The following is a 21,614-nucleotide window of genomic DNA, read 5'->3' as shown; positions in this document are numbered from 1 at the left end:
CGTCCAACTCTCTAATCTCACTCAGTAACACATACCAAGAACCGAACACCGGCCATGCCTGAGTTAGATCTCAAGGATAATGAGGCTCCTCCCTCGACAGCATCCGACCCAGAACCACAAACCAAACCATCAACACCAACGAAACCCCAATCACCAGTCAAAGAAGCAGCCTTCATAGCAGTCGTCTGCGCCGCCCAATTAATGACCCAAGCCGGCCTCTCCCTATCAATCGCCCCGCTCCATTACATAGGTAAAAGCTTCAACACAACACCTCGAGATCTGACCTGGGCCTCGGCAGCCTACAGTCTAACAGTTGGAACATTCATTCTCGTCTCGGGCAGACTGGGCGACACATACGGCCACAGACTCCTCTTCATCATTGGTTTTACCTGGTTTGGGATATGGTCCCTTCTTGGCGGTTTTGCCGTATGGTCGAATCAGATCTTCCTCGATTGTTGTCGTGCCTTCCAGGGGATTGGTCCTGCGCTGCTTTTGCCCAATGCCGTTGCTATCTTTGGGAGGACTTATGCACCGGGCTTGAAGAAGGATATGGTTTTTTGTCTTTTTGGCGCTACTGCTCCTGGTGGATTTACGCTTGGTGCTACGTTTTGTTCGTTGCTTGCTGAGCGTGTTTGGTGGCCGTGGGGGTATTGGATTATGGGTATTTCATGTTTTTGTTTTGCTGTTTTGGGGTTTGTGCTTATTCCTCGTGATGAGATTAAAGATTCAGAGAAGACTGAGGGTTCAACCTTTGCTCGGCTGGATGGGCTTGGTGCTATCACTGGTGTGAGCGGTCTTGTGCTGATCAACTTTGCGTGGAATCAGGCTCCAGTGGTTGGGTGGAGAGTACCTTATACCTATGCTCTGCTGATTGTCGGGATACTATTTCTTGTGGTGTTTACGATCGTCGAGCGTAGAGCTGCCTACCCACTCCTCCCGAGTTCAGTATTCAAGGGCGAAGTTGGCTGGGTTCTCGGCTGCATGGCGGCGGGATGGTCGAGTTTCGGGATTTTGGTCTTTTACTACTACAACTTCCTTGAAACCATCGAGCACAACAGTGGACTTTTGGTTACGGCAAAGTGGGCAGGAGCTTCTGCTTCTGGTGCAACCGCTGCTGTTATAACTGGTCTTCTTTTGAGCCGGGTGCCACCGAGTTTCATCATGCTTGCCGCAATGCTGGCATTCACAATCGGCTTATCCCTTTTGGCCACTATACCGCCTGGTCAGACCTACTGGGCCAACGCATTTTTGATCATGCTAATCACTCCTTGGGGAATGTAAGTCGACAACACTATGGCAGCGAATGTTTCACAGCTAACGCATAATAGGGACATGTCGTTCCCCTCTGGGACATTGATTCTCAGCAATTCTATGCCGCGCGAGCATCAAGGAGTGGCCGGTTCACTGGTAAATACGGTTGTGAATTATTCCATAGCTCTTGGTCTCGGATTTGCAGGCACAGTCGAGAGATATGTGGACCCTGATGGTTCAGATGTGCTCAAGGGATATCGGGGTGCTTCTTATATGGGTGTGGGTCTAGCAGGACTTGGCTCTATTATTGCGATTTTATTCATGATCGTAACTTGGCTCAAGTCCAGAAAAGTTGTCGAGTGAGAAAGGCCTTCACGTCTAGTAATTGTATCTAATATATGAAAAGAAAGAACTCATGCAATTTTTGCCTACTTCCCTCTAAACAACCATCTCCAAAATCTCCAATACCTGAGACTTCTCCTTCAAAGGCACCGGGTTTGTCTTGCACCACCGGTCGTGCAGACTGTTTGCTGCCAACCCGTCCAATTGGTCACGACCAACTCGGACATCACCTAGGGTCCGAGGCATTCCTAGCTCACGAATGATAGCATCCAAAATGTCACCTAGATCAGATGCATTGACATCAACTGACCGTGCGCGTAGCACCTGCGACACGACAGGATCTTTAATCAAGAACTGGCGCACTTTGTCCTGTTGATCCCGGTTCGCATTGTACTTGGCATTGTATTTGCACACGGCCGGCAGAAGAATACAGCTAGTCTCGCCATGACCGACGCCAAGTGGGCCAAGCTAATTCAATAGAATTATTATGGGGTGTAAATTAAAAGAAAGTTAAGGATGAGTTACATACCTGATGGCCAATGCCATGACTAGCACCCAACTCAATCGACCCGCTCGTACAAGCTGCCATAGCTTCAACTGACCCAAGCTGACATTGTAAGTACGCCTCACGATCTGCATGATCCTTTTTGCAGCGCAGTAAGCCAGGAACTAACAAGCTCAATGCCCGCTGGGCCAGCTCGTCCGATGACGTCGTTGTACCCACCACAGCGCACAACGTCTCTATGCAGTGGTCAACAGCCCGCACGCCTGTACTGAGCCAAATGGAATCCGGAGTGGTTTGGGCCAGTTCTGGGTCGAGGATTACCAGCTCGGGTCCACAAATTGGTGTCTGGAAGCTGTATTTACGCTTTGAGCTGTCCTCCGTGCCACCTGCGAAGTTAGAGTACTCGCCGGCAGAAAGGGATGTTGGCACTGAAATGATAGGCACGGTTGGTGCCTTGATATTCTTTCGCTTGTTTGGACCTTCTGCGAGAGTTCCCAGTTCTTCTGGAGTGCGGATTTCATTTGCGAGGGCCTGAGGAGATATTAATATGCTTTTTCTTGACCTTCGACAACGTGTTGGCACAGAAGCAGAGAAAGATAGAGACTCACTAGTGCAATGATCTTCGCACCATCGGTCAAACTGCCCGCTCCAATCGTCAAGATGAGATCTGCCTGGGCGGCTCTAGCCTCTGCAGTAATCTCTAGCACCTCGGACCATAGTGTATGGCTCTTCATGCCAATTCGACGACCAACTACCTTGTCCGGGCCAAGAGTAGCAGTTAATCGTCCCAATGTGTCGGTGGTACGTGCCAAGGTCCTAGAGCAGATTACATACACGCGAGAGGCATTGAAAATGTCCTCGGTGTGGCGAGCTACAGCTGTAGGAAAAGAGACGCCGTGGGCTAATATTGGGCGCTCACGGCCCTCAAACGCTGGTCGGACTGTTTCCTGAGACATCTTGATGACCTGTTGGAAAAAAAAGATGTAATATGGAAACTCGGGGGGCGACTTTAAAGAGGCGAAGAAAGAGGCGAAGGGATGTGCTAATTGTTGAGTTGAGACTTGAGAAGATTTAGGACTTTTCGAAATCGGCCAAAAATGTGATCTCAAAGATGCATGTAAGAAGTAAGAACTAATAATACCAGACGGAGGTTGATTATATCATGAGTCTGTGGGGCTGCGGGGTTTTATGCTTTCATGCGTAAGTCGGGTAAAGTTTCCGGATACTTTCCCTTGAGAACTATATAGCCTTGGGCAATACCACAATATGTCGAGGCTCTAGACGTTATCGCCATGATAAGAAAAGAATCTATAGGGATCGAAATGCTTGGAGAAATACTTATTAGTACTGCTAGCTTACATTCAACTTTCTCATTTTATTTTATTTTCCTCCCACTTTCCTCTCGGCTTAAGAATAACCTTTGCTTCAGAATAAAGTGAGACGTATACTATGATCGTCCTTCACGAGTTACTTTGCCTGTTTTCTTCGCTGTCTTCTCCGTCTCCTCATCCCATTTGTCAGTCAAATCCAAGGGTGATTTATCCTTATGTGAAGCTTACTCTGTATACTGACCAGAGCTCTTCTTAGTCTTAAGACGTCATTATGTCTTCACAACCACACGCGATCCTTCCCAAAGAGGCAATTCGAAGTGATCTCCACATGCTTCTCATTGCACCCAACACAACCCGAGCGTCAGAAGTACAGGACATCAAATAGATCGACGATGTGTCACAATGGCCCAACATCGAGAAGATGTCGCGGCCAGCATGTCTGGACGTTGAGCACAACTGTGATTGATCACAGCCTACAGTCCAGTGACCTCAGAGAGGAAGAGGTCTATGTCGCCGACGAGACAGGTGTGCAAGTTCACTTTTCCCAAGCCATTGGCCAAGGTTCTTGGTGCAACCTTGAGGGCAACGAAGGTGGACATTCGGTTTGGGACCACAAGTCAGCTGGTGCCGGTTACAGCAAAATCCCAGATCTGACTGTCACAGGGCGGCTGCCTTATCTCTCCTAGTTAGCTGCCATCTTAGTCAGCTCTTACCATACGTAGGACGGTAGGGTAGATAGTTTCATGAGTTCATCTTTCCTCTTCCTCCTCTTTTCTCTGAGCTTTGCTACACTGGCGATGGTGTTTCAAGACGCCTGCATGTCGTTACTAAGCACATTGATTATTATCGCGTTTTTGACAAACTAGCTGAATTTAAATAGACTACGCCAACAGTTCAATCTGCAAGGAAGTCGAACTAGATATGCTGCATTAACGCTAGCCCAATCTAGGGCTAGATTAGGGTTAGCGGAAATGTCTTGGCCATTCGGCTCGGCTCTTTGTGATTGGGCCAATCTGAGGCTCATTAGCTGGCCGATACTACTGGGCTGCTCCACTACAAAATTAGGGGTGATTGGCCTTATGGAGCACTTGCGAAGATCAGGTCCGCTTTTATCTATCTCATTCATCCTTCGGCTTTCTCGTTTCCCATCCATTCTGCCCGCCATGGAACATCTTCGACAGACCTTTGTCCAATGCCAGAAGGAAGGCCGCCCGGCACTGGTCACCTATGTGACGGCCGGCTTTCCTCGTGTGGAGGAAACCAGGGACATTTTGCTGGGAATGCAGGCCGGAGGAGCGGGTGAGTCATTTCAACAATCGAGAACAATCATCCAAATAAACAACTAAAATTGTACAGATATTATCGAACTTGGCCTACCTTTCACCGATCCCATTGCAGATGGCCCGACCATTCAAAAATCCAATTTGAAAGCGCTAGAAAATGGCGTTACCATCTCGTCGATGTTGGAAATGGTCCGCGATGCCCGCCACCATGGACTTAAAACACCGGTTCTCTTCATGGGCTACTATAACCCGATCTTGCGCTACGGGGAATCCAAACTCCTCGCAGATTGCAAAGAGGTGGGAGTCAATGGCTTCATCATCGTCGATCTCCCTCTGAAGGAAGCAATTCAATTCCGCGAGGACTGTACGAAAACAGGGTATGTAATTGAAAGCCTTCGGAGCTGGTGGCATTTGCTGATCGTCTCGAAATAGTCTCTCCTACGTCCCCTTGATCGCACCGTCTACCACGGAAGACCGTATGAAGACGCTCTGTCAGATGGCCGACTCCTTTATCTACCTCGTTTCTCGCATGGGCGTGACCGGTGCTACTGGATCTCTCAGCACTGAGCTCCCTACTCTTATCAAGCGCGTTAAGGAGCTCTCAGGCAATGTCCCTGTGGCAGTTGGCTTCGGTATTAGTACTCGTGAGCATTTCCTGAGCGTGACCTCTATCGCCGATGGCGCCGTTATTGGCAGTCAAGTGATTACGGTCCTAAGTGACGCCCCGGCTGGCCAAGCCGCTCAAGTCATTGAGGACTATTGCTCGCGGATCACGGAGAGAAAGGTCGCTCGGCATGCATTAGTCACTACAGCTCCTCACGCGCCCGAGACATGTGCACCCAGCTTTGCTGTCGAGTTAGCTACTACTACTGATAACTCCGGCCGGTTTGGTACTTTTGGTGGTCAGTATGCCCCGGAGGCCTTGATCACTTGTCTTGATGAATTGAATGCCAGCTTCCAAACTGCACTCAACGATCCGACTTTCTGGGCTGAGTTCAAATCATACTATCCATACATGGGTCGTCCATCCAGCTTGCATCTAGCTCAGCGGCTGACCGAGCACGCTGGCGGAGCGAACATCTGGCTTAAGCGAGAGGACTTGAATCACACGGGATCCCACAAGATCAATAATGCCTTGGGTCAAATCCTCCTTGCTCGTCGACTTGGTAAAACGGAGATTATTGCCGAGACGGGAGCAGGCCAGCATGGCGTTGCCACCGCCACCGTCTGCGCTAAATTCGGCATGAAATGTACCATTTATATGGGTGCGGAGGATGTGCGTCGACAGGCATTGAATGTCTTCCGGATTCGCTTGTTGGGTGCAACCGTTATCCCCGTCGAATCGGGATCGCGTACCCTCCGGGATGCAGTCAACGAGGCTTTCCGCGCGTGGATTGTTCGCCTGGACACTACGCATTATATTATTGGCTCGGCGATTGGACCTCATCCCTTCCCGACTATTGTTCGCACGTTCCAGTGTGTGATCGGAGAGGAAACCAAGAGCCAGCTACGAGACCTAGGCAAGAGCCCCGACGCCGTGGTTGCTTGTGTAGGAGGTGGCTCGAATGCGACGGGAATGTTCTATCCCTTCTCTGATGATCCCTCTGTTCAGCTAGTTGGTGTGGAAGCTAGTGGAGATGGCCTAGACACGGCGCGACATTCAGCCACGCTAAGTGGCGGCTCTGTGGGAGTCCTGCACGGTGTTCGGACATATATTCTACAGGATGAACATGGCCAGATCTCCAACACTCATTCCGTTTCCGCAGGACTCGACTACCCGGGTGTCGGACCGGAGCTAGCGCATTGGAAGGAGAGCAACCGGGCGACATTCCTGTCGGCCACTGATGCACAGGCTTTCCAGGGCTTCCGATTATTAAGTCAACTTGAAGGTATTATACCCGCATTGGAGACCTCTCACGCGGTGTGGGGTGCTATCGAGACTGCTAAGAAGCTGGGACCTGAGAAGGATATCGTGGTGTGCTTGAGTGGTCGTGGAGATAAAGACGTGCAAACTGTAGCCGATGAGTTACCTAATATTGGGCCTCAGATCGGCTGGGATTTGCGGTTCTGATTCTTGATCTTCTTTGCCTCGAGTAGCCTCGAGGTTGGCTACATTCGCACTAGTTTCAAGAGGTAGGTTGGTACATTCTTGTATATGATCACACTCCGTAGCGCAAATGCCAAGTTACTGTGGACGCATTGTAGTTCAACATTATTTTCTGTTTCGAACATGATTGTAGGATGTTTGCACGTCAATTTCAGACTCTGCCTTGAACTTTAATAACTTGATCTGACAACTTTGTCGTCATTTCCATCTTCACCTCGATCGAACTTTTTTACGTTTTCTCATTTCTTACAGTTGTAGGCCTTACTTCCTTTCAAACCCCCACTAATTAACTCACCATTTTTGACCGACTACAACCCGAGGCAGTCGAAAAGAGGCAAAAATAACACTTTAAGGCTTTCCCGTAGTGACTGAGTACCTTCGCAATATGACAAAGGATCTAAACCTTGTACAAAGCAATGGCTGAAAGTGGTGAAAAGGAGGGTTGTATGCCCAGAAGGAACCAGGGGACAATCGCTATCGCTTGGTCTCGTGCGTTAGAAATGTGTTTAAAAGACTGATCTCATAAATTCATAACCAAGCAAAATAATAACATGTATAGTTGAGCATCGATCGACATATGTAATTACTTGTTATAGTGACAAATTCGGCTCTCGGCCTACTACTGACGATCTTGGTACGTCAGAGCCGAAGTATATAGGCTTTGGAACACTCTGCGAATAGAATACGAATGTCGGAAGAGCCTGTGTATCGTTCCGATAGTAACTTGAAGCGGAGGCGCATGGGGATAGAATGATAATGCATTCTGACCAAGGATTTGACCGTACTCTGTTCGAATTCGCCCCCGTTCAGGAAGCAAACATTGAGATCAAGTTTGTTGGGTGTCTAAAGCCCGGCCGGTGGCCCCGCGTCCATTTCTTAGCTGTTTGAGGATTATCGTTCAGTTCACAACGAGAAGCGACTCCTGTTGAAAAGGTAAGCTTGACGGACCAGCTATATTGCATTTATCAGTAGTAGAAGGCATAGAAGGCAAAGGTGAATACATGCTGTTCAATGAGACTCGATTCGCTTGGTTGAGCAGAGTCAGATCGGAGGGAACATGAGGATAGCATAGAAAACCTTCCGTTTCCTCGCTGGAGAGTCGAGACAGTGCGTTTTTCGTTGATCCACGTGGGCCACGCGCACCAAAATTGGCTTACTATTGGAGCCGCTTAAATGGTGTCCAACAAATAATGTACCTTGCTAAGCGCTTTTCCCCCTGTCGGGGCACTGCCATTGTTCGGGATACATCGCCAATCATTGCAGCCAGGAACACTATTACTGAGTCAGCCTTTAGCGTGCATCTAATTGGATAGCTATGATACGAGTGATTATATCTGTTGCGGAAGTCGGGCGTTGGCTCACATACAGGCCAAAACCTATGTATGGTATGTGTTTAAGGAGGCACAGTGGAGGCAAGGTGACACGGGGCGGCCACTACCTAGGCAGCATCCCAGATTCCGCTCCCGCAATGGCAGATGCCCAGGTGACACGACAGATAAATTCTTATTGGTCACTGGCTAGTGAGCTGAGTCTCCGGCCTATCGTCATAATCCCAGCGTTCCCGGAACGAATATGTTTCTAACCGTACTTTTGATACGTGTACCTTATGAAAACAGACCATTCGGTAATGGCACGAGTATGCCAACTAGGATCCATGGGTGGGAATATTTGGCTCCTTCAATCTTAATATTCAAGATCTATGTAGTAGATATATACTCCGTATTGTGCCAACGCTTTGCTTTAGGTGGGAAGAGACCTGAACTGAAGTCCGTGCGGCAATCGGGACAAGGGTGATTTGCCCTGTCTTTTGTCTTTAGCCGAACTTGCCTATGCTGCGAGACAGGTCGGAAATGTCATCGCGGTCGTACCGTCTGGTCGTACGGGTCAAGGCTAAAGGATGGCTGGATAGGAGCATGGATTGAATGGCAGGGTCTCCGCGAAGGATAGAGAACCCAAGGCAGCAAAGCGCTCCCCCTCGGAAGACTGCAAGATGCCCAAGATGGCACCAAATGACCCTCCTCCCTGCCTTGGTAGGGAAAATAAATAAATGATAATAATTAGAATTAAGTCACGCAATAAGGCAGACAACAAGAGGCATATGAGTGGGCTTTCAGCTCAGCGGTTCCTATCGAAGGTGCGTTTGGATGCCGAGCAAGGCTGATGACAACTTATAATGCACAGCATTGCACTGCTCAAATCAGCCTCATGCAGCGCAGCTGATTGTGAAGCCACGTCTACACCACTACTTCATCCTGGTCGGCCATGTTGATGCGGGGTTGGAAATGAGGCTCTGCTGTGGAAGAGAAGGAGAACATAAATGGGATTGTTTCTCCTGCAAAAATTGTGTTGACTGTTGACTATAGATCTCTCATCAACTCCATACTTCAAAAAAGTTTTTATTGAAACCCATTATGAGTCGAGAACAGATCATTCAAAGCCACGATCCTCGCACGGATGCCCTTAACTTTGTGACCAACCGTGGCCGATATACTCTCAGGGTGGAAGAATTCATCGAGGCCGGCAGACCAGATGGTACCGAGTTGCACGCCTCCCCTGTGACGCGCTATATAACGTCCAATGTACGGATTGCTTATGTGTGAGATCCCATATATTCGCCTTCTGATCACTCGTTTCCAGGGACAGCTAATGGAAGCGCCTGCCATCAAGGGCATTTCGGGCCACGTTATCGGCACGGGACAGTCGTTTACTATTCGCGACGACTACGATTTCGCTGACACCTCTGCTACCGGGAAGGGGTACCATGTGAATGCACAGCTGGGCAAGACGACGGTGGCCTTTACCTCGGGCCAGAATAGCCCCCAGGCATATTATGATCGGACGAATATGGCTGGAGAGAGGTTGTATTACGATGGGATGCAGGCTGCTGCCTCGTGGTATACGCAGGGTCGTTCGCGCTGAATCATTCGCACGAGAAATTGGTATTAATGTATATGCTCTATATATGTAGGGAATAAAGTGCCGACTGTACTCCGTAGCCCACATCCAGTTCTACAGTAATTTCCAAACACCGCCAGGTCTAATAGTACGAAGTATCGCTCACATTTGACACACAAAATCAAGTACCAAGACACCATCTGAATCCTTCTGATACTCGCAGACGACGATCACCGATCGCACCAACCGGTCTCGATTGCACGAACACGAAGCACAGCCAATCCAAAGGAAATGAATCTCGCAAAAACAAGACCTATCATTGGATTCGGAGTGTCCATTTTTCACTTTACAGTGGAGGGGTTGAGACCGGGGGCAGCCCCAGTCTCGCAGCTCTCTATGAGTGGATCTAGAAGACCGGTGTTTGGACTGAATTTGGTTGGAACTTTTCGACTGAATCGTAAGTCGTAAATCGTAAATCATAAATCGTAATTGTAGATTGTAGTGAATGGTCTGGCGGTGAAGGGAGTGGTGGTCCACGTCTCACGGAGGCAGCGCGGTTTCTTGCCATGTCACAGGCATCATTAAAACTCTCCTTGCATTATTTTGATTCCGTAAGGCGATTTTGATCCCTTTTGGTCGCTCCTTAACGTATAGCCCCTAACTTAACTAAGATGATCTAATTTAATTATTGTCTAAAATATCAAGTATCTGTGTGAAAAATTTCTGTTCTTCAGATCTACCCGTGATGGGATGGCGCTTAGATATACAATACATCTACATTCCGAACATTCCGGGTTGGCTCATTCCAACCACTCCCTTACTGCATCTGGCATAGTCGCTAACGGGCCGCCGGGTGCAACCTAATTGCGCTCTTGGCAGGCCCACAGGCACTTTACGGGAACAATACATTGTAGATTAGATCAAAGGCAAGCCATATGTTCGTATCTGCAAAGATACTTTTGGTTTTTTATTTTGTTTAACTACAGACCACCTTTCACTCCTTTTAAACCGCGTCACACATAACCAGAGAGCAGAAATCATAAAATCACAATAGTACCAACAACACTAATAACGACATGCTTGTCTCAAGCTCCTTGGACATGATAGTTGATCATCTTGTTTGTGATCTTGCCTTCCTTCGTATCAATCAAAAAGGAGTCGATGCCATCCTCAACCGTAATCCCTTGTTTGTTATCATAGGACCAGCGCTCAGTTACCCAGTGGTTATCCGATCTGACAATCGTATCAATAATTCCATACCCAGTCGTAGGTAGCTTGCTATTCAGCAATCTTGCTGACTCCCTGATACCAGCATGGCCCTTCAACATCCGGTCAAACGTTCCGATGAGGGCGAGGTTGAGATCGGGTGAATAATTCCGCTGGATATCACGCGGAACATCCCCGATGAAGCGCAACAGGATATGTTCCCAGTAGACGTCCAACACCGATCGATTCTTATCATCCGGGAACTCCCAAGCAAGAAGGTAGTCCAGCACCTTCTTTGGAGGTTGGCTATCGCGGTCCTTGACTTGAGAACAGATGTTGTCGAACTGCTGCTTCAACCAGTCCTTGCCCTTATCCAGGCGGGGATCAGTGACCGTTACATTTGGGTGATTTTTGATCAATTGATCAGCGATAAATTTATGATTGCTGTCAAGTGCCAGTGTGAAGATTGTGCGACTGTCGTCGTCTCTGTCGTTGATGTCGGCTCCTTTCTTCAGAAGCAATGTGACGGCCTCCAGATGACCCGCAATGGTCGCGAGGAGCAAAGGTGAGACCCCAAGGAATCGAACTTGGGTATCTTTAGGACCCGTAATAAGCTTTTCTATAGCCACACAGTCGCCTTTCATAGCTGCGTCGAAGATCGGTGCCCAGCCATCAGTTTTTTCGGTAGCTGACTTTGCACCTCTGGCACCATTGGCTGATTTGGTGACGCGAGTTGGGGTGAATGCCTGGTTGGTAGTGGTGAATGGCATAATGGGCGGTTAAAAAATTGGTATGAAGTCCTCGAAGAAGGTAAATTGAAGAAGGTAAACTTGCTTTTCTCAGAAAGTACTTCGTTTTTCGCGGATGATAAGAAGAACCAGTATAGCTGGATAACCTCTACGTCCTTTAAATATCCCATCATCTTCCCTGGACCAGAAAATAATCTCCAAATGTCTATCGCAATGAGATTATCCTTGACGTCAAAGAGTTCGTCTCGAATGTTACTGAAAGTGAAGGTATCAACAACTCTAGACGGCATTCCTGATGCAATGACTGCTAAAATTCTCAGCTAAGAAGCCGCTTGCAGTATTGTCCTAAAGCATGAGCAAAAGAAGCCATGGTATTGGCGTCATATAGATACTACTTTCAATGTTTGCGTTGATTAGACCTTGGTCTAGAATTAGCCATCACCGGTATAGTCGGATACTACGGCCTAAGCTGACAGTTACAGACTACTACAACGTTACAAACGCACGTTACAGCTCCTATATAGCAAATGACAGCTATGTCCATAAAAAAGAGCTTACAGAACTTTCTCCAGCCCCGCACTGGGGTTCGAGCGTTTTTCTCTGCCTGTTCGGAACTACTAATTCGGAACTACTAATTTCGGTATATGCGGCGATTTGACCTTGGTCTAGGCCTGCCCACCACCACTATAGTCGGATACTGCATTTTAGGCTGGTAATCAGAGACAACTGCAACATTACAAGCGCACGTAATAGCCCTGTATCTAGAAAATGGCACCCAAGTCTATGACAAGGTCCTATAGAACTGTCTCCAGTCCCGTACTCGGTATGGAGGCATTTTCCCTTCCTGATCGGCAGATTCTAGACAACGCAACAGCAGAAATAACGTCAAACCCGCACCACACTACTCTAACGGTTCTTGGAACAAGTTGGAATAGAGGGCCCCTGGGCACATTATGTTAGTTATTGCCATACCAGGTGGGAACTCGGAGACCGACGGAAGCGTAAAGGCAGGATGATACGACAATCACGGACAGTTTACAGCCTTGAATCTAAAGCGTACCTATAGACATGACCAGCCCAACTAGGTGGGACCCTCGAGTTCTGTTGAAGACTATGGCCAACGATTGCCACGTACACCCCTATATCCGTCATAAATTTGCAACACATATGCTGTCAAAGTTTGAATGCCTTTTGAGGTCGTCTTTTCCCCATTTGTTTTGTGGCGAGATGGTCTAGGGGAGCTTTGAAATAATCGGAAGTAGCTTGGATATATACATAGACGTAGAGCGAAAATTGTAGAAGTGGGGTTGCAAGGTAACAAATGTTTTGTGTGTTTGAGAACTTCTTCTGGTCGTTGGTAAAGCCAAGTTCCAGCAGGGGCCCAAGGACGTGACCATTTGTGGAAGTGATGAAGACAAACAATCGCCATAAATAATGAGTACGACCCATTCGCCTAGTCTAAAATCTCGCACAAACAGGTCGCACTTCAAACTTCACGCCTCGAAAACGTTCTTAGATCCGAGAACATTCAAGGTTCAGCAACTACGATTTTGATTTCAGGCACCAGCTTGTTTTAGTACCTTGAATTGAGATAGTTTAGACTGTGTAACTTTGACCTCCCTAATCTTAACCGCTCTCGGCCTTAAAGTGCCTCCCTCAGCTGGTTGGTTGCTCTCAATTAGAAAAAAGCGACGTTACCAAAAAAGTCTCAAAGCCTCAGATATCGTATGTGACCTTTGGGTGACTACTTCTGAACGATCCTAAAGCCGATTGAATTGACTTGGGTGGATGCTCCCGCCCTTGCAGTCGCAATTTTTGAGGTCTGCAGCTTTAGCCCGAAAAAGTAGCTGCAGTGAAAGCGATGTCTACTTAACCTTAGTATTAGGGTGGCCGTAACCTTTATAGATGCGATGGAGGCTAGTGGAGTAAGTAACGCTTCACAAGTAAGGCGCACTAGTAGAGAAGGCGACCTAGATAGCTTCGTCGCGATACATTTTGAATGAAATAATCTAGTAGGTAGACTTTTGAGTCTCTTAGGATATAGATAGTAGGATAGTGGCTCGTCAAGAAAATATTCTCTTAAGAGCATTTACACAATTGTGACGTATCCGTTTCGAGAAGCAGCCTATTGTGATCAAAACAACATACCTATGAGGGAAAATCAGTATAGGAGGGAAAGAACACGTCAGCGGTTAGGGGCGTGTAGGATATTCAGGTGTAGAATAGTGGTGTTCAGGGCATTCAGGTGAATGGGCTGAAGGGACTGAAGGGTAGTGCGGCAAGGGAATATTCCAGGAAAAATCAAAAAATTAAAAATGAAAATGAAAACATACAACAGTAAGGATTCGCTAGTGGTCACCCACCTAACTACTAACTTACCGGCGTGTGGCTTAAGTACGGCTGAGCGGACGGGAAGCCCTGTTCTCCACACCCTGTGGTCGTATGTACTTGTTTAAATATGGAAGAGGATTATATGGAAGAGGATTATATAGTAAATAGACCTACAAAGGCCTTAGATCAGACCTCACTACTCTATATGTGGTTTATGTGCGACCAGTAGTCGGGTGAGTTTAAGGTGAGAGCCGCTTTAACGTCGCGCCACCAGGGGTGAGAATCAGGGTGAGAATCACCCAAGTCGCGCGACCACTGCATTGACCTCTTCAGCTGAATGAAGGCAGAATATCATTGGCTTATATTCTTCCTGTAACGCTCGGCATCTTGACATATGCACACAGCCATTCATGTAAATGACAATTAGCATCGTTCTTGACTTATCGGGTCAAGCGGCGGTCACGACGAACTTGGTGCTCTTGGTATGTACCGTTCCGTCCGAAGTGGACAGGACAGAGGTCTCATATTCTGGCCAGGTGATAGTGACGGGCGTTTCGAGGGGATAAGGAGGAAACACCAGTGTACAGGGTGCGTTGAAAGCTACCTCAGCAGTATCGTTGGTCCACAGATCAGGTCCAATGTAGACATCACCCTCTCCTCCTTGTGAGCATTATCACCCGGAACGAGATCGGTTGTCCCGGTCAATCTATCTAAGCCCGATCAGCTGCAAAACATTTCAGAGGGAGCTTCAAACACTTACTCGTTGCGGCTCTATCGGCATCTAAGCTCACAGCCCACACCATTGTTCTAGTGAGAACCATTCTAGGTTAATAATGAAAAAATATCGTTCGAATTGGATAAAACATACCCCGCCAATACAATGGGAGTTGGCGTAGTCAATCTTGGCGCCAAATGATTCTCAATCATCATAACTAACCTACTAGTTTCCACCAAAGGTCACAATCTAAACAGCCGCCGCAGCATCATAGGTCTTTACTGCCTTTTTGCTGTCATCATCTAGGATAGAGCGGACCTCACTGAATGATAGTGTTCCGGCACTATTCGTACATGGCCCTGCATTTCCTACACGGGAGATTACCGAACTCAGATAGAGCTTGGGTAGTTTCATATCTAATCTATACTCACCACCACTCGAGAATGGACACCCAGAGGTTGTGCACGATGAATCCGAAAGGGTGAAGCCTATAGCAAATATGTCAGCTTCACTATGTTTGTTTCTGAACTATGCCGTTACACTGTGATGCATTCAATGTCTCTTGCGTAATGCAAGAACATGGTGCTCTTCTAAGTGTATGTTTTAATTTCCCCAAACTTAGCATAACAGGACTCATATCCCACTATTCCGAGACCCTGTAGCTCCTTCATGAAGATATCCATCACTGTCGGCCCTTCTCTATTCTTTTTCCTAGAACACACTATTTCTTTATAAATTTTCTCCTCTCTAGTCGATTTCTAGTTCATAAACCACGCAATCTGTTTACAGCGTCGCCCTTTATATTCGACTTCGCTAGACACTAAGGCGGTGACCTATGTTAAAACCGCGCCGGTAGGGTCTTCTATTTCGTTAGGTAGAAAGCCGGGGTTTTTCATCCTTAGAAATCTATAATAGGGGTCCGAATCTAAGATAGCAACAATATCCTTAGCCGGAAAATAGACCGTCTAGACCTCGTAGACTATATCAAGACGACGACGTTTAGAAAAGCAATCTGATATGAATTTCTAAGAAGTATACATAAACCGATAAATAAAGACTGCCTTGTTATTAGGGCTGCTACGGAAATTGTCCGGGGAACCAGGATCCGGTAAGAAGACAACTTTTTTTATGGTTTGTGTTATTTTATCCGACTAGCGAACTCGTCTCGCTAAGCTCTTCGCCGCCAATCTTTGACTATCGCGTTAGATTAGACTTATCTTATAGGGGAGCCTATATCTTATCTTACGTATGATAATCTATAGTCTCTAGTTATCTTCTATAGGAATTGTCTAAGTGATTTAGCGATAGCTATCGACTTTCCGCACCTCCTTAAGAATAAGCTTCTAGTCGGTCTACTTTAGGATTGAGTTATCGGAATAGTCAAGATCAAGCCACTCAATAAACGGCATTTTCGTCGCTTATTCCTATTCCACGCTCTTAGAGATCTCGCTATCCTCCTACGCTAAGCTCGGATCTTAGCTAACTAGGGCCTTCGATTAACTTCTTGTGACTAGCATTTTGAGTTAAGATTTGATAAAGTAAACTAACTAGTCAAGCGTTTTGGTTTTGTCCTTAACGATGACTAATAGATGATATTTGACTAGGTGAAAGAATCCGAGGTTAGTGTGATGTTCCTTGTTCCCTATAGACTCCACGGGCGATCCTTGCCCCGCGCACAAGTAAACCACATATGTATTGAAATATATAATTGCGCTAACCTCAAAGAGGCCTGGCTAACCATAAAAGCTAAGTGATAGGTAAGGTCCACGCACGCGGCATATAAACCTTTGACAGAAACCAAGGGTTTTACAGTCTATATAGATGCCTTAGGAATATATTTCTATCTGCATTTCTAAATCCTCAATTCTGACAATTTATATTGGGTCATTACTAATGATTGAAAAATGCAAACAATGCAAACGTGCTTTTATCCATCCTCATTTCTGACATATATGAAAGCGTATATTTGCTAATTATAGTATTAATACTTCGAATAGTAAATAGGACGCACTCGCAAAATCTGAATGGGATGCATTGCATCCAACCAACTCCTAGAGGATAGGATAGAACGGACAGCCGTATGGCTTTTTTCGCTTTGGTGCGGAGCCGGCGCAAAGACATTCCGTTTCGTCTAATGGGTGTAGTTCGCAGACTTTGATCTGGGGCATATCATTCTAGATAGCACTAGGTAGGGTAAAATAGAATCACGATATGCAACAGCGGATACTCCAACCGATACTATCAAGATGCAAAATGGGCCTGCTCACAGTCCCGGCCAGTGGACTGGTATTGCAGAATAAACTGGTGATATTACAAACTTGCGTCCATGTAACTATCTATAGGAAGGGATACCTAATTTGATGCTTGCTGAGCAGCATCATAGGCGTTCACACTGCCGGATGCCCTTGGATATTCGACCAAGGTATTCAGGCTCCGGCCCTCGGCATGCCCAGTGGTACCCCCAGCTGCCCTAGCAAAGCCCCATCCACCCCCTCCAGGCGTATGAATCACACATCGATCTCCCGCCCGCATGCGGACCATATTCTTCGATCCCATATTAACCCAGCGCCACTCATCGGCCCCATGCTCATTCTGCACCTTCCTTATCCAGTAGTTCGCACCACGTTCACCATCATCCCCTCCCTCCATTCCGTATGGAGGCACACTTCGGCGTTCTGTGATAACACTGAAACTCAGGGGAGCCCGGCATTCAATATCGCGTACCACACCATTTCCACCGTGATGATACCCTTTGCCACCTGTCCCTTCACGGATAGCAAACTCGCGCAGAATGACAGGATACCGCTTCTCAAGGCTCTCCACGTCTGTGATGCGCGTGTTTGTCATATGGGTATGCACACCTGACGCGCCATCTTGTGCCGCCGTGGCACCGGAGCCGCCGCAAATTGTCTCGCCAAATGCATACGCGTAGCCTTTGAGCTTCTGACCGGTGCTGTCGGTGCCCCCTCCCCGAAGAACCCGATGCAGTTCATGCACCCTTGTGAGGCGGCAGCAGCACGGAAAGTGCGTAGGATCACATCGACCAGGCGCTGCGAGGTCTGCGTATTACCAGCACAGACGGCAGGCCCAGCTGACGGGTTGAGGAAGCTTCCTTTCGGAATGATCACATGGATTGGCGATAAACAGCCTTGGTTTAGTGGAATGTCGGTGCCAATTAGAAGACGAAGCGTGTAGATTATGGCTGAGTGGGTGATTGCTGGCGGAGCGTTGATGTTGCTTAGCATTTCGACCCCTGTGCCAGTGAAGTCGAAGGTTGCCGAGCCATCTTTGGATATATCCACCGTGAGTTTGACCAAGGTTCCATTGTCCATTTGGTCGACGGCTGATAGATGGGGCCCGAGTCTGGAGAGTGTATCAAGAAGATAGGAACGCACAGCCAGTTCCGCATTGGACTGGATAGCCCCCATGTACATTTGGACCACAGGGAGAGTGTATTCCTCAATGAGAGCCTGAACCAGTACCATGCCTTTATGATTCGCAGCAATCTGCGCCTTCAGATCTGAGATGTTGTCGTGAATGTGCCTACTCCCGGTACAGCCAAGGTACTCGCCTGGGCTCAAGAGTATGTCGGTGATACCTTTCTCGTCGAAAACCCCCTTATGAATCAATTTAAAGGACCGGATAGCTGCTCCCTCTTGCCAGAGCTCTGTGGAATTAGGTGGCATTGATGTACCACCAAGTCCGCCAATGTCCGTATGGTGGCCTCTTGAGGCAACATAGAAAGCCACAGTCGAGCCTGTCTTTTCAAATATCGGAGTAATGACGGTTATGTCTGGAAGGTGACTGCCTCCAGATTCCGGGTGGTTGGCTACCAGGACGTCCCCTTGAGATAACTTGCCTTTGTGCAGTTCATGTTGGTATTTAACTGCGTAGCTCATTGATCCTAAATGAACGGGTACATGAGGAGCATTGGCGACCAGATCACCTGCGCATCATCATGTCAATTGGTCTCAACACATAAATGGTCATGTAATCATACCCTGAGGTCCAAATAGAGCGCAAGAGAAATCAAGTCGCTCTTTGATATTCAGAGAAACTGCTGTCTTCTGTAGAGCACGACCCATCTGCTCCGCGATACTCATAAAGCGATGCCCAAAAACAGACAGCTGGATGTGATCAACCACAGCTGGCTGCTCAATAGTTGCAGTGGAAGAAGAAATAATGTCAATGACAATATGGGAGCGGAGGACCTTGGCTACAGCACCCGGTGCCACAACAAGCGTTTGGGTCTGATCAATGATCACAGCGGGTCCATCAATTGATAGACCGGGCGGCAAACCTTCGAGCACCAGCACGGGAGTTTGCTTGTACCCGGTATTCTGGAAATAGACGGGGACCTATAATAATGAGTAATGGGTATAAAAGGTGAGAAATCCAAGGGGTACTTACCATACGTTCCACCAACTTCGACGAGACAGGTTGGAAGTTGAAAGTGCGCAGTTGTTCTCCAAGTTGTTCTCCCTCCCAGTCTTCTCTTTCACTTACACCTATGCCCCGGACACGCACATCGTCGACGTAGATCGCCTTTTCGTCGGGAAAGACGAAGGAGAACTCTCGCAGATGGATCTTCTTGAACTGACCTTTGAAGTCACCGTCGGCAGGTTTGAGGACCATAATCGAGGTTTCTGTACCTTGGTATCTCATGTTAAGATACACCTCATAAGTGATGCTCTTTTCTCGGATGCCTTGTCTCATCAATCGTTCTCGGACGACGAGTTGAAGTTTAGAAAGTCTTTCTTCCAGTCGACCACGAGAAGTCTCGTTGTATCTCTTATTCATAGGCTCCTGTGCCTCTTGAACGACGTCTGCCAGCGCCATGCCTTTGGAACATTAGTACATATCCTGAAACATCTAAAAATACGCGACTTACCGTATGCGGACAATATACTTGAGAGCTTGTGAATGACTATTGTGGAGATCTTGAGTGTTCGAGCAATTTCGCAAGCATGCTGACCTCCTGCACCTCCAAAAACAGCAAGATTATGGTTCGCTATTAAGTGTTAGGATAAGATCCACAAAGGGATTTGGGATCGCACATACCGATGTCATACCCTTTACCCTCAGTCAGCGCCCGAATGGGTCGACACATAGCTTCGTTGGCAACATCAAGAAAACCACAGGCGACCTCTTCAGGAGAGAGTGATTTTCCAGTATCGCGGTTGATCTCATCGGTCATTGCAATGAACTTCTTCTTCACTATCTCTATATCAAGTGGCTGGTTTTCATTCTCACCGAAGATCTTGGGAAAGAAATGAGGAATGAGTCTCCCTAGGAATAGATTGGCATCTGTCACTGTCAAAGGCCCTCCTTTTCGATAACATGCAGGGCCTGGATGCGATGAAGCACTTTCAGGGCCTACTATGAATAGACCATTTCGCCAGAATAAAATGGAGCCACCTCCAGCGGCAACAGTGTTGATATCAAGCTGCGGGCTCTGAATAGTAACACCGGCGGTATTACTCTCGAAGACATGTTCGAAGTTGCCGCCGTACCGAGAAACATCAGTCGAGGTTCCTCCCATGTCAAAACCAACAACTGGGGTTTTTGTGTGATCGTCGTAAGATGTGCGAGCATAGCCCACAACACCCCCTGCTGATTATCAGTCTAATGTCCCCTAATCACAGTCGTAGGTCTAGTCTTACCTGCAGGTCCACTAAGGATACCTCGGAGGCCACTGAAACTGTCATGACTTACAAGTCCACCGTCTGACTGCATAAAGTCACAACGCACACCATCCAAATTCCCACCTTGAAATCCTTTTGAGAATCCACTAAGATACTTTTTGATCTCAGGGGTGAGATACGCATCGGCTGACGAAGAGCCTCCACGGGGCACCATCTTGATCATCTTGGCTGCCACAGAAGACGAACACGACACATGGGTGAAGCCTTCCTCTAGAGCCCATTGTTCGATTTGGCTTTCATGGGCTGGAAAAACATAGGAATGCGCCAAGCATACTGCAACAGTATCATAGGCTTGAGATCGTAGTTCTCGCAAAGTTTGTCTCACAGCAGCTTCATCGAGAGGCTTCAAGATGCGGATCATGTCACCACTCGAGCCCCTCACGAGCACTCCTGGTATCTCGTTGTCCGACTTGAACAAACCATCCAAGTCCTCATCAAATCCTTCAATTGTCACTCTCTCATCGATTTCCCTGGCATCGGCGTACAAGACGTCGGGTTTAACGATGTTTAGATCAAAGAGGCGCGGTCGGGACTGATATCCGATTTTCAGCAAGTCGCGGAAGCCCTTCGTAACGAGAAAGGCATGTTTGGTTCCTTTCCTTTCAAGCAAGGCATTTGTCGCTACTGTTGTTCCCATTCGGATGAATTCGAGATCATCTTTCGGAAGAGGAACCCCGCGAGGTATTTCCTGTCCTTGGTACAGCGAGAGGACGCGTCGGATACCTTTACAATAGCTTATCAGCTCGCTTTCCCAAACGCTCTGGTAGGAGAATTGTTTTTTCTTACCCTCAGTTGGCGCATCGGCATAGTTACCAGGGTCAACAGACAACAGCTTTAGAACGACGTCTGGCTTTCCCGGCAGACTCGCCCACACATCGGTGAATGTGCCTCCGCGATCTAAGAGAGCATAATTAGCGCTATCATTTGTAGGATTTTTGGTTGTGCAAGCATATTTAAAGTCCGTACCGATGGCAATTCTGATGCCTCCGACCATCGGCTTCGTAACCGTCATCTTGGAAAATTGGAAGAAAATGAAAATTGTTCTGCACCTGCATCTTGGGTTCCTTTGGGATTTGAGACACTTTTATAATTGCTTTACAATTGCACGTGGATTGCGACGCTAAATCACGTTGTCAAAAGAGTAAGGTCGTCACGATGCGCCAATATGAGCGCTTGGGGAGTTTAAACATTCGT

General features: G+C 47.5%; 8 protein-coding genes across 8 annotated transcripts; 4 read left to right on the top strand and 4 right to left on the bottom strand.

The window, feature by feature from the left end:
* Window positions 1-54: 54 nt before the first annotated feature.
* Window positions 55-1,614, top strand: N7446_002678 (MFS transporter; the record flags this gene model as incomplete). The annotated part of the gene is made up of 2 exons (XM_058511427.1): window positions 55-1,277; window positions 1,329-1,614. The coding sequence occupies 2 exons, from the start codon at window positions 55-57 to the stop codon at window positions 1,612-1,614; spliced, it is 1,509 nt and encodes a 502-aa protein (XP_058376963.1).
* A 75-nt stretch (window positions 1,615-1,689) lies between these two features.
* On the bottom strand, window positions 1,690-3,054 carry N7446_002677 (iron-containing alcohol dehydrogenase; the record flags this gene model as incomplete). Its single annotated transcript, XM_058511426.1, has 3 exons — window positions 1,690-2,061; window positions 2,123-2,629; window positions 2,707-3,054. 3 exons carry the CDS (start codon window positions 3,052-3,054, stop codon window positions 1,690-1,692), a joined length of 1,227 nt encoding a protein of 408 aa, XP_058376962.1.
* A 767-nt stretch (window positions 3,055-3,821) lies between these two features.
* Window positions 3,822-4,115, top strand: N7446_002676 (uncharacterized protein; the record flags this gene model as incomplete). The annotated part of the gene is made up of 1 exon (XM_058511425.1): window positions 3,822-4,115. The coding sequence occupies one exon, from the start codon at window positions 3,822-3,824 to the stop codon at window positions 4,113-4,115; it is 294 nt and encodes a 97-aa protein (XP_058376961.1).
* A 477-nt stretch (window positions 4,116-4,592) lies between these two features.
* Window positions 4,593-6,783, top strand: N7446_002675 (uncharacterized protein; the record flags this gene model as incomplete). The annotated part of the gene is made up of 3 exons (XM_058511424.1): window positions 4,593-4,728; window positions 4,786-5,089; window positions 5,145-6,783. The coding sequence occupies 3 exons, from the start codon at window positions 4,593-4,595 to the stop codon at window positions 6,781-6,783; spliced, it is 2,079 nt and encodes a 692-aa protein (XP_058376960.1).
* A 2,447-nt stretch (window positions 6,784-9,230) lies between these two features.
* Window positions 9,231-9,738, top strand: N7446_002674 (uncharacterized protein; the record flags this gene model as incomplete). The annotated part of the gene is made up of 2 exons (XM_058511423.1): window positions 9,231-9,398; window positions 9,457-9,738. The coding sequence occupies 2 exons, from the start codon at window positions 9,231-9,233 to the stop codon at window positions 9,736-9,738; spliced, it is 450 nt and encodes a 149-aa protein (XP_058376959.1).
* Window positions 9,739-10,799: 1,061 nt separating this feature from the next.
* On the bottom strand, window positions 10,800-11,690 carry N7446_002673 (ankyrin repeat domain-containing protein; the record flags this gene model as incomplete). The annotated part of the gene is made up of 1 exon (XM_058511422.1): window positions 10,800-11,690. The coding sequence occupies one exon, from the start codon at window positions 11,688-11,690 to the stop codon at window positions 10,800-10,802; it is 891 nt and encodes a 296-aa protein (XP_058376958.1).
* Window positions 11,691-14,448: 2,758 nt separating this feature from the next.
* Window positions 14,449-14,803, bottom strand: N7446_002672 (chitinase; the record flags this gene model as incomplete). The annotated part of the gene is made up of 2 exons (XM_058511421.1): window positions 14,449-14,660; window positions 14,761-14,803. 2 exons carry the CDS (start codon window positions 14,801-14,803, stop codon window positions 14,449-14,451), a joined length of 255 nt encoding a protein of 84 aa, XP_058376957.1.
* A 2,264-nt stretch (window positions 14,804-17,067) lies between these two features.
* Window positions 17,068-21,432, bottom strand: N7446_002671 (uncharacterized protein; the record flags this gene model as incomplete). The annotated part of the gene is made up of 9 exons (XM_058511420.1): window positions 17,068-17,668; window positions 17,713-18,661; window positions 18,716-19,073; window positions 19,126-19,556; window positions 19,607-19,726; window positions 19,777-20,325; window positions 20,379-21,143; window positions 21,207-21,317; window positions 21,387-21,432. 9 exons carry the CDS (start codon window positions 21,430-21,432, stop codon window positions 17,068-17,070), a joined length of 3,930 nt encoding a protein of 1,309 aa, XP_058376956.1.
* Window positions 21,433-21,614: the final 182 nt, after the last annotated feature.

This window comes from Penicillium canescens, assembly GCF_028828765.1.
Source record: "Penicillium canescens strain IBT 15451 chromosome Unknown utg000002l_segment0_segment0, whole genome shotgun sequence".
Lineage (NCBI taxonomy): Eukaryota > Fungi > Ascomycota > Eurotiomycetes > Eurotiales > Aspergillaceae > Penicillium > Penicillium canescens.
Note: the sequence above shows the minus strand (reverse complement) of the source record. Positions and strands in the feature narration are given on the sequence as shown.